Source organism: Acinonyx jubatus, chromosome A3 (assembly GCF_027475565.1).
Source record: "Acinonyx jubatus isolate Ajub_Pintada_27869175 chromosome A3, VMU_Ajub_asm_v1.0, whole genome shotgun sequence".
NCBI lineage: Eukaryota > Metazoa > Chordata > Mammalia > Carnivora > Felidae > Acinonyx > Acinonyx jubatus.
In genome coordinates, this window is record NC_069388.1 from 97,842,028 (window position 1) to 97,856,128 (window position 14,101).

The 14,101-nt window shown below is 41.6% G+C and overlaps 1 protein-coding gene across 2 annotated transcripts in view; it reads left to right on the forward strand.

Annotated features, from left to right (window-relative positions):
* Positions 1-13,779, forward strand: part of KCMF1 (potassium channel modulatory factor 1) — a 79,390-nt gene extending 65,611 nt beyond the window's left edge. For both annotated transcript variants that reach the window (XM_027072083.2, XM_053200832.1), the window contains exons 4-7: positions 1,801-1,902; positions 5,105-5,279; positions 7,374-7,656; positions 11,632-13,779. In XM_027072083.2, the coding sequence (XP_026927884.1) occupies positions 1,801-1,902; positions 5,105-5,279; positions 7,374-7,656; positions 11,632-11,893 (822 nt within the window). In that variant the 3' untranslated portion in view covers positions 11,894-13,779. The remainder of the gene's footprint in view (positions 1-1,800; positions 1,903-5,104; positions 5,280-7,373; positions 7,657-11,631) is intronic.
* Positions 13,780-14,101: the final 322 nt, after the last annotated feature.

Sequence of the window (14,101 nt, forward strand, 5' to 3'; positions counted from 1 at the left end):
CCAAACCTGTTGCTCTTTTTGTTTTAAGCAAGTCTGGTCACGGTTCCCAAACAACAACCAAATCACACTGTCCTGCATTTCTCAAAACCGTTGACAATCTAGCTAGGCAAGACAGAAACACACAAAAAGTAAAATAAGTACAGCGGACACTGCCTGGCAGTTTCATAGTACAGGAATGACACAGACAGTAAAACCTAAATTCCTGAGAAAGAGAGTTGATTATCTGTAAATTTATGAACAGATACAATTGCTCTTCTCTCTGACAGAGGAAAAAATGTCTGAACACCTCTGTGGCATCCTCTAAGAAAGGCATGCACATGTTTATCCAGTGCTTTCTTCATTTATTTGCAGGCACGTTCCTATGTGACCTCCCTTCTTCTTTTGCACACTGTCCTGCTTAAGTGTTATTTCTCATGAGCATCTTTAGGGTTTCTTAAGGATATTTCTCAGACTCCTGAAGCAGATATAATCAGAACAGCTGAATGGGCCTAAGAGGAACTGGAATCAAATCAGAGTCAGACTTTTAGGGGACTTCTGCTTTCTAGTCCTGAGAAGATGGTGATTTGCGTTGGCATAGGCTCTGGGGATCAGATAGTTTGTTTTCCCGTCTGTATCCCAGTATTGGCCTTCCAAGTCTCGCCTTGCGCCTGCCTCTTCATCTCTTTTACACCACCACAGGCAGGCAGCAAGGTCAACCGAGTGCCTGAATTTTACTCCAGGTGAAAGAATTCAGAGATACAACATGTGTATTGGCAACGTAAATCACATATCCTAGCCTCAGTTCTTTTCTCCCTAGAGAGACACAAGCCTAAAGCTTTGTACACTTCCTGGGGCTCCCTTTGGCTGTGCCCCTTTGCATCAGACCTTTCTGTTTGGTTCTGTTCTTTAGCTCTCAAGTTCTTTACACCTCAAGGCTTGGCTTCCACTCCTAGACCATCATTTACCCATTTGGATTTCTGGAAGAGAAGGGGCCTTTCCTCTCAAAGTTCCTTTCTCTTGATCCTACCCCTCTTCTTCCTGTGTCACCACTCCTCTCTAACCTACCGCTTCAGAAACCACATTTCCAGCCTCTGAAGGCTCCCCTGAGCTCTGCGTGTGCACACAGACATTATTCCTTTCTCCTATTCCTTGCCCTAAGGCGCACAAGAAGTTGGTCTTCTACTCCTTGACCTTAACCTGAACAAGCTTTTGTTCCGCCTCCCATTCCTCTGAAAGATAGAGTTCTAAAAATGGGCTCCCATCCCCATTTTCCCTTGGAAGTCCTATTCATGAATTTATAGAGCATATTTGCACATTACCAGTAATCACTGTCTTAATATATGAGCTTGTATAGTTGTATTTTAATAAGAGCTTTGCTGTCGTATTTGGAGATTGGCCCTCAAATCTAGCTTACTTTGGGGAGGCTTATGTCTCCGTCTTTACCATTCAAGACCAAACTTAGTCAGATGTGAATGTGCACTAATTAAATAGCACATCTTTAAACAAATTTTTTTTTATGGAAAGTGTTTTGTCAGACCATGCAAATGAATCGGCCAGGCTGTTAGAAGGCTTTACCAGAGCTCAAGTTTGAGCTGTTTGTCTAGAACCGTTGTGTCTGACCCTGAGAGGTTATCTCTCGGAGTTGTAAGTAACAGCGTGGATGTGCCGTAGTTCATATTCAGGCCTCCGTTGCTGTTTACTAGTTCAGGATCTCTACTGTGTTGTTGCCTGGTTAAAACTCAGTTATAGTAAAATATTCATCCAACAAGATGTCTGATCAATATCCATCTATTAAATCTGCTTTCTTTACTTTCATTTCAGATTTGTCCAATATGTGCAGCATTACCTGGAGGCGATCCTAATCATGTCACGGATGACTTTGCAGCTCATCTTACACTTGAACACAGAGCCCCTAGAGATTTAATATCCTTTTAAGAGGCAAGAAGGGATAGAGTTGTTTGTAATGTTTGTCATTTTGATTATTTTTAAGGACAATATACCCAAAGAGATAAACTAACTTCCAATTTATTTGAGTTTATTTGACCTTTCCTAAAAGTGACTCGGTGTTGAGATGCAATTTATTTCTCTTGTTACATGCTGTGCCTGTCACATGAACAACACTCACTGAAAGCCGCCTTGCTCGTCATCTTCACTTCGTTTCGGTCAGATTCCCTTAAGACCCTTTGCCCAGGTGATAAGTCTTCAGCAGGGTGTTTTCATACGAAAGAGGAAAACACTAATCCGAATTAAAATCTAGTTGAGTACAAGGAGAATTTATGTGCTTCCCCTCTGTGTCCTCTGTTGCCGGTACCCCATTCTAGTGGGGGATGATGAGCAGGAGTGCATGCCGGGGCTCCTCTCCCTTGGGAGCCCCTTTCTCCAGAGACTGTCATTCCCCGCCCAGTCTCTGAGTAGGATCGCATCAGTTCACAGCCAGCTCTGAAGTCCTTTCCCGCTTTCCTTTCTGCTTCCCCTTCGCAAGTCTGTCTCTCAGCAGTTGCTGGTGATGTTCCCTGTGATCTTCAAGAGATGAACGGCCCACCGGAGTAATTAATTTTGTGCGCTGTGTGCTTCTCGTCTCAAGTTATGAATTGTTTTTCGAAAACTGTCACCTATTAACTCAGGGGTCCATTTTCATGTAAAGGTTTCAGTATTCATTGCAGTTTGAAGTGGTTCAAGAGCTAATCACGACTTTCCTCTTCGCCAGACTTTATTCTGATTTCTTTGATTGCCTCCCGGCAACCATAATCCAGCCATGGTCCTACTGAGGAAGAAACTGGCTTGACGGTTTTCTTGTCCCCCAGCTCCCATCCCTTGCTCACAGTTCCCAATGTTCTAATTGGCAGCATGGCCCTTCGGAGTTAGGGGAATAAAAGAAAACGAAAGCGAATACAAAGATATGGAGCCAACCTAAGAAATGAGAATGTCAGCCAGACCTGAGCCAGTCAAGGACGGAGGAACAGATGACACCACTTTTCCTCTCTCCTAAGTGCTGAGGACATGAAAGCATAATGAAGAAAGTTGTGATTTTTTTTGTTTTTTTCTTGAAGAGAATAAGAAAACCTGAATGGGCCAAGAATACTTAAGTCTTTGAGTCACTTCACATTTTATATGAAAGAATCTTAAAACAATACGGAGCAGGGTTATGCTTGATCCCTGTTCTGCACCATCTTCATGGAGAAGCTAGGCAAGTAATTGCAAGCCAGGCTGTTATCCTGAATCCTGAACTTTTTCAGCAAGTTTGGGGTCCTGTAATGAAATTAGTATCCATTCAGTAGAATGTCCCGTGTCACCTACATCCATTTTTGTGAGATTTTTATAAGTCCCTGGTTATCAAGAGAACATTAAATTATGCAAAATAAAAATAGGAGAAGGCATATGTTACATTTTAGATTCCTAACCAGTATTGCCATTAAGCTCTGGAAAACAAAATGTTGACATTGCAGTTATCCTGGAAATATACTGATTTTTCAGGTTCTTCAAGTGATTCTGTGTGGTGACTTTGTCATGAGGGAATAGCTTCTCTCCGAACCTCATAGGCACCAGAATTTTTTTTTTTTTTTTTTTTTTGCTGTTTAGATGGAACCTTCCTAAAGTGTAGTTTTTACACCTAGATGCTTTTTTAAAAACAAAATATGGTGATCATAACATTACTTCCTGTAAAACCTAAGCCATTATCATGAATACCATGATGAAACAGTACACATTATAATGGCACCTGAGGGCTTCAGTAATCACTCATCCTATCCTTAAATCACTCCAAAATCATCGGCTGAAAACTGGGAAGCCAGCAAAGTTATTCTGCACCAGGGCGCCTGGGTGGCTTAGTCGGTTAGGTGTCCCGACTTTGGATCAGGTCATGATGTCACGATTCATGAGTCTGAGCCCCACATCAGGCTTTCTGCTGTCAGCATAGAGCCCACTTGAGATCCTCTGTCCCCCACTCCCTCTCTGCCTCTCACCTTCTTGCGCTCTCCCTCTGGCTCTCTCAAAAATATTTTCAATAAACGTTTTCTTAAAAAAGTCATTCTGTACCATATAGCTGTTCCGTGTACTGCTTTGAAAGAAAAGTCTCTTTGGCTGTGCTTTACCCATACATTTGCCTGTGTGGAAACACAAGGTTGTCTTCATGAGTTTGGGTGGCTGTTTGCTGTTCAGGACCTTCTTTACTCATGTCTTCATGAGTTTGGGCGGCTGTTTGCTGTCAGCTGTAGAAGGTGGGTTAGGCTGCTAGCTTTGACTTTTGTTTTGTTTTGTTTTGTTTTGTTTTTTTTAAGTAATTTCTTCTGACAGCCAGCCAGGCACCCCTCGGAATTTGACCTCTTGATAAATGTGGTGTTACTCTCTCTCTGTCCACTGCTATTAAAAAATTCAAATCTAGTTTTCAGTTTAGCAGCAGCATTAAAAAACAACTTGAAGACAGATTAAAACTAATAACCAAAAGGAGTCTTTTATTCCTGAATTTAAATTATTCATGCAGGGGGCACCTGGCTGGCTCAGAGAGCATGCAACTCTTGATCTCAGGTTGGTGAGTTCGAGCCCCATGTTGGGTGTAGAGATTACTTAAATAAATAAAACCTAAAAAACTGTAAAAATGTAAATAAAACTGCTCATACCGTTCTTTTCTATTCCAGATGATAATTGAGACTTGATTAGCATAGCTCCCCTCAGATAAAAAAATTGATGCTTATTAATTTTGGTTACTTCAGTATGAACATATATGAAATTCAGCCCTGAGGTCAGGGTAAGGCGATGCCTTATCTTGGGAGTCTGACCCAATGGTGCCCTTTACCCCACCCGGTTATTGTCGCTGGAGGCTAGGAAGAAATTTGTTCCTATCTGGAAAAACATTTTTCCCTTTGAAAACACACACACACACACACACACACACACACACACTCACTCACTCACTCATTCACTCACATGGTGCTTTATATTTGAGTGTCTTTTTTTTAGCGTTAATAGCCCTTGTAGATATGGTTGTGATGTTTGCATTCTAAATGAAATGTGCTATTTTTAAATGCTTATAATTTAGGAAATCTGCATGTCTGTCTAACAGGGGCTCGAGTGATTTTTTTTTTCTTTCTGTGAAATACTTGGGTTCTTTTCTTAACTTTGGAGTTACGATGAATCGAGTGGTGTTCGACATGTACGTAGAATGTTTCACCCTGGCCGGGGACTAGGAGGTCCTCGTGCTCGTAGATCAAACATGCACTTTACTAGCAGTTCTACTGGTGGACTTTCTTCCTCTCAGAGTTCATATTCTCCAAGCAATAGGGAGGCCATGGATCCTATAGCTGGTAAGTTAGTTTCCCATTAATAAAGGAAATGGCCAGGGAGGGGGCCTTCCTTTAAAATGTTTTGGTGGAATTTGTGGTTTTAGTCTCTCATCATGCTCCTACATTCCTTCACAGAACTTCCCCAAATTTTATTAGTATGAAATATTTTAAAAGTGGGCAACATAAAGTAGTTCATATCATTCTGACATTTCTTTAAGCACTTAGAGCAGAAGATACTAAGAAATGGCTCTGGGTTCTATTTGTGGCCTGTATTGAAACCCAAGAAAATGATCAAAGATTTCAGAGTCGGAAGACTTTCAGAGTTCCATGGTTCAACCCCCCAAACACACAGATAATAAAACTAATTGACAAGACTAGAGAATTAAGCTCTTCTCATAGAAGAAAATAAAGTAGGAGTTTCTCTGTTCTTGCCTTGATTTGAGAACTATACTCTTAGGGAACATACTGAAAAGTATGTGTTTCAGTAGCTTGAGAAAATCTTATTTAAAAAACGACAACATTTGAATATGTAGTTCATAGCCAAGTCCTCTGGGCTTAGTACATGACCAAGCTGGGAAGCCAGCAGCAGAGCAAAGAGGTTGGAGGTGAAAATACAATGTCAGAAATCACAGTAGCCTGAGACTGTAAGATGCACAAAACACAGGCTAAGGTAAGACTCTGGGAAGCCTGTACAAGTTCTGAAATGTGTGCGCATGGTGAATATGTGCCTGAAAATCATGATGCACCTTGCAGAACACCCTGGGACGCTGGTAAGTGTGGATCTGTGGTACAAACTAGGAACAGTTTTACTCATACAATGTTCTTTAAAATGTACAGACCTACAGATATAACCTCTAAATTCCAAATGTGCTTTGGGCATTTGGATGTGCAATAAACCCTGTGAACTGAGTTTTGGGGATTTTAAAAAAATACTTCTTCATCCAAAGGGAGTATTTACCTACTGTCTTTGTTAGTAGGCTTTTTGTAAAAGTTCATTTCTGGAAACAAAATTCAAAAGTGAGAAATTCTTTCCAATTTTTTCTGCCGATGGAAATTAGTTTATTTTAGTTGTAGGCTATATGAAAGAATGGTGTAAGAACCTGTGGGTTAAAACAACAGTGAGCTAGAAAACAGCAACACCCGTTAAAGAATTTTAACGACGAAGAGTATTTGCTAGTAAGGCAGACAATTCCACGTAATTCCATGTAAGCTAGGTGGAACTCTCCCATGTGGGACAAGGCGCTTCCTGCACCCTACTTAGATGAGGACTCAGGGACAAAGTTCCACATTGCTCTTGGTGAGTTCAACCTTATCGAAAGAAGAGAGTCTGGATTGTAACAGACCACTAACTAGGCTGTACGGTCAGGAGCTAGTCAGCCTCACTGAACATCACCAGTGATAGTCCAGTGGTACTCCAGGACTCTCAAATGACAGTACCAGAAAGTACCAGAGACAAGGCAAAGGTGAGTGGTGCAAGGGTCACAGATAGAAATGATCTGGGCCTCTTGGATGTAATTCGGATCATCATTCAATCATTGAGTAAATGTTTGAGGCCTACTATGCGCCAGGCACTGTTCTAGGAGCTGGAATAGTATAAATGGTAGACTTGACCCCTTCTTTCATGGAGCTTGTATGGAGAAGGTTTATATTATGATTGGGCCAGCAGATGATCCACTTTAATTTACTACAATATTGAGAGAAAGTATAACTAAATTAGTCCATTAAGCAACAATCTGTTATGTTCTGCTTAAAAATAATTGTATGTGGGTTAATATTCATGGATTTGCATTCTCCATACCCAACAGCCGCTACCTCCAGGAGGCATTCTAAAAGGTACCGAGGGGCGGCGCCTGGCTGACTCAGTCAGTAGAGCATGCGACTCCTGGTCTTGGGATTGTTAAATTCAAGACCCCGTCGAGTGTAGAGATTACGACCTACAAATAAAATCTTTAATAAAAAGAAAGGTGCTGAGCTCCCAGCTGAACTTTATGTTGCCATGGATACCCACCTGCCTGTTGGCCATCGTTTTTAATGCTCCTCTAAAAGCGCGACCTTCAGCCTTTTGTTTCCCGCAGCATCTAACGAGACATTAACCCCCTTCGTTTCCGTTGGCAGAGCTGCTGTCTCAGCTGTCAGGAGTGAGGCGGTCCGCGGGAGGACAGCTTAACTCTTCGGGCCCTTCCGCTTCGCAGTTGCAGCAGCTGCAGATGCAGCTGCAGCTGGAGCGGCAGCACGCGCAGGCGGCGCGGCAGCAGCTGGAGACCGCCCGCAACGCCACCCGGCGCGCTAACACGAGCGGCGTCACCACCACGATCACGCAGTCCACGGCAGCCACCAACATCGCCAACACGGAAAGCAGTCCGCAGACTGTCCACAATTCCCAGTTTCTTTTAACAAGGTAGCTCGTCTGTCCACACAGCTTTGACAAGCAGTGGTTGGCTGGCGCCACGTGGTCTGAAATGATCTTTTCTCTCTTGTGCCTTGTCCGTGTTCTTAAAGGCTGTGTTTGATCCGACCCTTAAAACTCACGATCTCTCCGCAAAACCGCATATTCAGTATTTCCCCGAGAATGTGAAGAATAGTGGTTAACACAGAACTGCTAGTGGTCTCGTTCTGACAGTCAATTATCATCTCATGTGATTTTTTTCCCCGTTTTGCCCATACAACTGAAACACCATTCTCATTACATTCTGGGGACATATTAGGTATCTTTATTGTCATAATTAACATTGCTTTCCTTTTATTGCCAGTTTCAGTCAGCTGTGAAACATAAAAGGTAGGGGAGAGGATTTCACAACATAGTGGTTTTCTCCTGAGAATTTCTAAAGAAGCAGGATTTAAGTTCTTGAAATTGGCACAAACAAAAGTGACAGTTTTGAAAAATTTTTACCATAATGCAACAAATACTGTGTGCAGTACATACAGTAAATGGTTTTACTGGATGGAATAGAGCTCTTACCTGCTTCTGAAAACTACCATCAGCAACTGAACATCTTTTTCTCCCAAGCCTGTCGGCATTTTATGTGACTTTTAAGAACATAAGGAATTTTAGAAAGAGTAGTGATGAGAAGACTTAGGCTCAACAGGTAATGAACCTGGAATAATCTGGGCCTTTAACAGAGCATAGAGGAATATAAAGTAAAAACTGGGAAGTGAAGGAGAAAAGCAGTGTAATGTATCAGTTACCTCCAAACTGATGCTAGAAGACAATATTAGTTCTCTGTATATTTCATTTATATCATACTTGTAAATGTCTCTGTTGGTACAGTGGCACCTGTGCCTAGTTATAAATAATATGTTTTGGATGCAGAATAAAAAATGATTGCGGACCCCTGTCTAGAGCCCCAGGTTTGCCACTACCTAGTTCGGACCTTTGGCAGATCACTTCTCTATACCTCAGTCTTATCATCAACAGCCTATGAGTTTTGCCTCATGAGAAAGAGAATTATTTTGAGGATGAAATGGAATATTGGTATATGTACGGTCTAGCTCAGTATCTGACATATAATAAAGGCCCAATTAATGGTCCCCGTTATTCTCATTTGTTAGGGGCTAAGGAGGAGGTTTCAGGTGGGGGAATTTACCTTGGGATTATCTCTGCAAAGACAGTAACTGTGCTTGGTGATTACCAGAAAATGTTGCTTCAACATAAACCGCAGAGCCACAGATGGAGCTACCCTTGCTGCCATGTAGCCTTACCTTTTTGGGTCTTCCAGCTTGGCAGGTCTAGATACTTACCTCAACAGGAGACCTGACAATGTGTATATCCACTGAGAGTTCACTGACTGTGGGTGGAATGAATGAGTATCTTTGGAAAAGACATCTTCTCACCCTTGACACTTGGCCCGTTCTTTTTCTTTAGCCTGAAACTCAGTGGGCTTGATTTGGGATTTTTCTCTCTGTAGTTCTTCTACACCACACCCAACTCCTAGGGCGTGGTGTGAGTGGCCTCTGAGCAGCCTTCCTGGATTCTGGTCATAGCTTCTTGAAGGGCCCCTTCTGTCATCTGATACAGTACGTTGCACATATCTTACAGTTTACAGAGCACTTTTCCTACCTTTCACTGTATCATTTGATCCTGACTGGTAAGATCTATCTTAGGTAGTATTTCCAGAAAAACGTTACCTGGGACTTTATATATTCTAAGGAACATGTAGAGTTACTTATGTTCAGGGTTTTTTTCTTGACAATTTTGGGCAAAACTAACTAACAAAAGTAGTTCATTTATTATTGGGCTTCTCAGAACTTTAACTATATTAATACGCATTATGAATCTTTAAGGGGAGGAAAGCTTCAAGGCTGTAGTATTTCCAAAGAAAAAACCTGGTGTCTGGTCACATAGCCCTTATGTGATCTATGTGGGGCCCAAGCCTTGTCTTTGGCCTCTTTAACCAGGCACAGTTCCTGTTCATGGCACCCTGGAACTCATCGTGGGGAAACCGTTGCCTTGGGATCCAAATTGTGGATCTTTTAGAAAATTATTGTTGCAGTGCTTGGGTCAGATTTCAGTCTTTTTGGCAATAGAGTCAGCTAACTGGCTAACTCCCAGTTTGAAGATCTTCACAAGCTTTGCAGTTACTTCTAGATCCCAAATGAAGTTTGGCACATTAGGAGATCTAGCCCTGGTACCAGATTTTATCTACTTTTTAGGAATGAAATATTTTCTCAGTTATTTACTAAAAATAAAAACAATAATATTATAGGGTACCTGGCTGACTCAGTCAGTAGAGCATGTGACTCTTAATCGTCTTAAAAAAGAAAAAAAAAACAACAACAGTAATATTGCAATTACATGCTCTCCAAAGTGTTGGGGATCTCAGGCTATATGTCTCTGCTTTGCTCACTGTGTAGGTAGTCTTCTGTGTATCATCAGTCATTTCCTTTCAGTGTGAATTTAATGGCTTTTATGTAATTACTTTTCAGATCCTCTTGCTTCAAGTTCTGAAATTTAGATCTTTTCATTTGTCTCTGAGCCATAGATGTAATCATCCAGTGGTTTTGAACTTGACAGCTGTTAAGATTTTGAGCATGTCAGTTAACCTCTGCTTCAGCTTCCTCTTCCTGTAAAATGTTAGTAATATGACCTAACTCATAGGAGTTAAAAGAGATAATAACCTACAGAAAGCACTTAGGACAGAGTTTGACCCATAGTAAGGGCCCGGTATGTATTGTCACTTTCAGCATAGATAGGACAGCAGAGAGCAGGTGCCTGTCCCTGAGGAGCATGGGCTCCAAGTGCACCATCTCTGGGCAAGGCACCTGTCATACATGCCTGCCAGGCACCCTTGCACTCTCACGGTCTTCTCCCTGTTTGGTTACTTGTCCTGACCCCAGTGCTCCAGCTAGTATCCCTTTCTTTCTTTACCCCCCCCCCTTTTTTTTTAAAGTTTATTTAGTTTGAGAGTAAGAGAGAGAGTGCGTGTGTGCATACGCTGGGGAGGGGCAGAGAGAGAGGAGAGAGAGAAACCCAAGCAGGCTTGATCTCACAAACTGTTATGACTTGAGCCAAAACCAAGAGTTGGATGCTTAACTGACTGAGCCACCCAGGCTCCCCTCCCTTTCTTTCTTTGACACTAAGAATGTAGAGAAATAAAATCAATAACTGAAACTAAGCAGAACTTTGCTTAAGTCATTCATCAGGTGAGTAACAAGAATTCAGCTCTTAACATCTGTCCAGTGTCCATGCAGATGAACCAAGTTTCCCAGCGTGATGCAGATTTCATAAGTGCATATATCAGATGAGCGTACCCGGCTCTTAGTCCGCCCTGCTGTTCAGTCCTGGGTAGGAGAAACAGGGTTGGGGCGGGGGGGGAGGGCATGTGCGTGCGTGCGTGTGTGTGTGTTTTCCTGACCTCTCACCCTTCAGGAGGTATCTTCATTTTAGGAAGAATTAGATGGAAGTAATAGAGAAAAGTCAAAGGAACTTCTAGGGGTTTTTTTCAGCCGAATATTCTAGTCACTAGTTTTTGTGACCAGTGTTGCTCCTTTTCCTCGTTTTACTGCCCACGGGTGAAATTCTGGTTAGGAACTCACTACTTCCTCAAACATACTACCTATCGGAAATTTTGTTTTCCTCTGAAAAGTGCTCACCACCACTTTTTCCAGAGGGAGCATGAGAAGTCTAAGTGTATTTTTTCTCATTGAACCTAAGGAAAGCGTAGATTTGCACCTTGGGGAGCGGTGTTGCTCGAAGTGTGGGGAGTTCACCTCAACGTGATGGAGGTGATACATTAGAGCAGAGTGTTTCAGCAGTATGTCTCAGAGTCCGAGTTCTGCCACCTGAAAGCTGGCACAGAAGACATTGTCAAAATTGACCCTGCACTTGTGCGCTGACATCTTACCGGTAAGACCGTTTCTTTTTTCTGTTTCGCAGGTTGAACGATCCTAAAATGTCGGAAACAGAGCGCCAGTCCATGGAAAGTGAGCGCGCGGACCGCAGCCTGTTTGTCCAAGAGCTCCTTCTGTCCACTCTAGTGCGCGAAGAGAGCTCGTCCTCCGACGAGGATGAACGGGGGGAGATGGCAGATTTCGGTGCTATGGGCTGTGTAGATATTATGCCTTTAGATGTTGCTTTAGAAAACCTAAATTTAAAAGAGAGTAATAAAGGAAATGAGCCTCCACCACCTCCTCTTTGATGACATCCCAATTCGCAGACAATGTCCTCTGTGCTGTATTTGCCAATGAAAGTGGACAACAACTATCTTGGGTTTGTTTGGTGATTGTAATTTCAGGTCTGTCACTCTTGTTACATTGTGTACATTCAAAGGAAGAGAGAAAATATATATGATAATCATTTCCACTTAACTAATTTTTACTTCTAGCAGGTAAATGTAGGTAGCAGTGCAGGGGTGATCTCTGCTTCCTGTACCTTGACATGCAAAAGGCTCTCCTAATACTCCACATTCAAACTGAAGAGGAAAATTGAAATCTCTAATGAAGCTGCTGTGTGTATTTATGAATATTAATGAATAAAAACTGCTTGGATGGTTTACCTTAACTACTGCATGAGGTTTTTTGCAGCGTGCATGAGTTTTAGTGACCTTGTTATTTAAAAAATTAAATACAAGGAGTAAAACTTAAACAAAAATAAAAGCCCAAAGCTTTCCTGAACATTATTCAAGGGTTACACGGCAAAAGAGTTACGTGACGAAGTAGCTTTTGAATAATGTCTGCCTGAATCACCTTTCTTTGTGTGCCTCCTACGCACAAAGCCGGCTCTGCAGCGGAATCTGGGGGTCGTAGCCGGGTGTCGCGCTCCGCCCTGTGTGACTGTCCTGTCGCCCCGTCAGTCCTCTTACCCGTGCGGAGCTCAGCCTGTCTCTTAACTCCTCTCTAGAAGACGCACCAGTAAAGCTACTGTCGGAATCTGCTGCAGGGGCGTTTGTGCGCCCTAAAAACAAATCCTGTTCATGTTTGTTTAAAGTTTTTACTTTTTGTGGTTGTTTAAAATTTTTTTCAATTGTTAAATATGTTTTATTCAGGTGTAGATGAATTTCATTTATTCACTGTTCAACAAAGTTAACCTGGATTATGTTGTCTTTGTTTTTGAAAATCTCACATTCTCAATCATACTTTGCGTTATTTGTGTACTTGCTTCATAGTTTGCTGAGACAGATCAGATCAGGGGAGCTTTGAGGATTTGCCTTCCCAGATTTTGTCAGTATGTCACAACCAAATTCTTAATGCTAACTCTAGCACCTTTTATTTATTGGGTTTTTTCCGGCATAAAAAGTAAAAGCCTTTTAATTGAATCATGCCACCTATATGCCTATATTATTAATCCTATGTGTAAAAAAAAAAAAAATGTACAGCTTTTTGGGGTTTGGAGGGGCCGGGATATTTTTTATTTTCTGTTTCAGTTTTTGTGCATAGACTTTCACAATGGCTCCAAGGCAGGGACAGCGGGTTTGGGGGTTGGGGGGCAGTTTTTGGAATGTAAATTTAGGACTTTTAAAAAAGGTGCGCACAGCTTCTGATAAATTTATAACTAGACTTAACCTAATCATGTCTTGTTCCAGCTCTCCTTTCTCCAGTCTCCTCTCTTTCTCCTGTCGTCCTTTTCCTTTCCCGTCTGTGTTTCTCCGTTCCTTCAACACGACAAGCATACAGACTTGAACGCCCTCGGTGTTCTTCTGAGAACTGTGAAGTCCATGTTCGTCCAAATGTAACCAAAAAAGAAGTCACCCCACATGTCTAAAAACTGTTTCTTCTCCTGCTCTGAAACTTCAGACTCCACAACAATTTCCAAATATAATAGCTTTGTTTTCTTTAGTTTCTGTGATGGAAAACGTTTTAAAGGAAAAATTTTACACCAGGCTTCTGGTTATACTAGAAGTCCAGCCCAGTAGGGATTTTCTTTTTTCTTTCTTTTTCTTTCTTTTTCTTTCTTTTTTTTTTTTTCCTTCCTTTTTTTCAATTGGTTGTTGAGACATTTCAAAAACCAGTTTTCAAGCTGTGGTCTTTTCAAACACATCTTCTGCACATAAGTCACACATTTCAATAAAGCATTTTCAAGACTGTTGACCACTTGAATTTCTTTGCTGTTGTTGAATTAGCCTAACCATTCATTATTCATGGATATCATTATATATCTAATCCAGGATTTTTTTTTCTTTTTATGCTAAACGTGGAGGTCCTGATTTTGTGTGAATGCATTACTGTGGATGTGAGAAATAGAAATTGCCAATTATGTGCTTTCCCTTTTCTTCACAAATTCTGGGAAAATGTAAGAGCCTTCCTTTTTTTGACATGGTTTGAGGGAACAACTGTAAATCCATTCAGGGCAGTTTAATCTAGATGATCAGTTGAACACTTCAGAAGACCTAAAGGTTCCTAAGATTCCA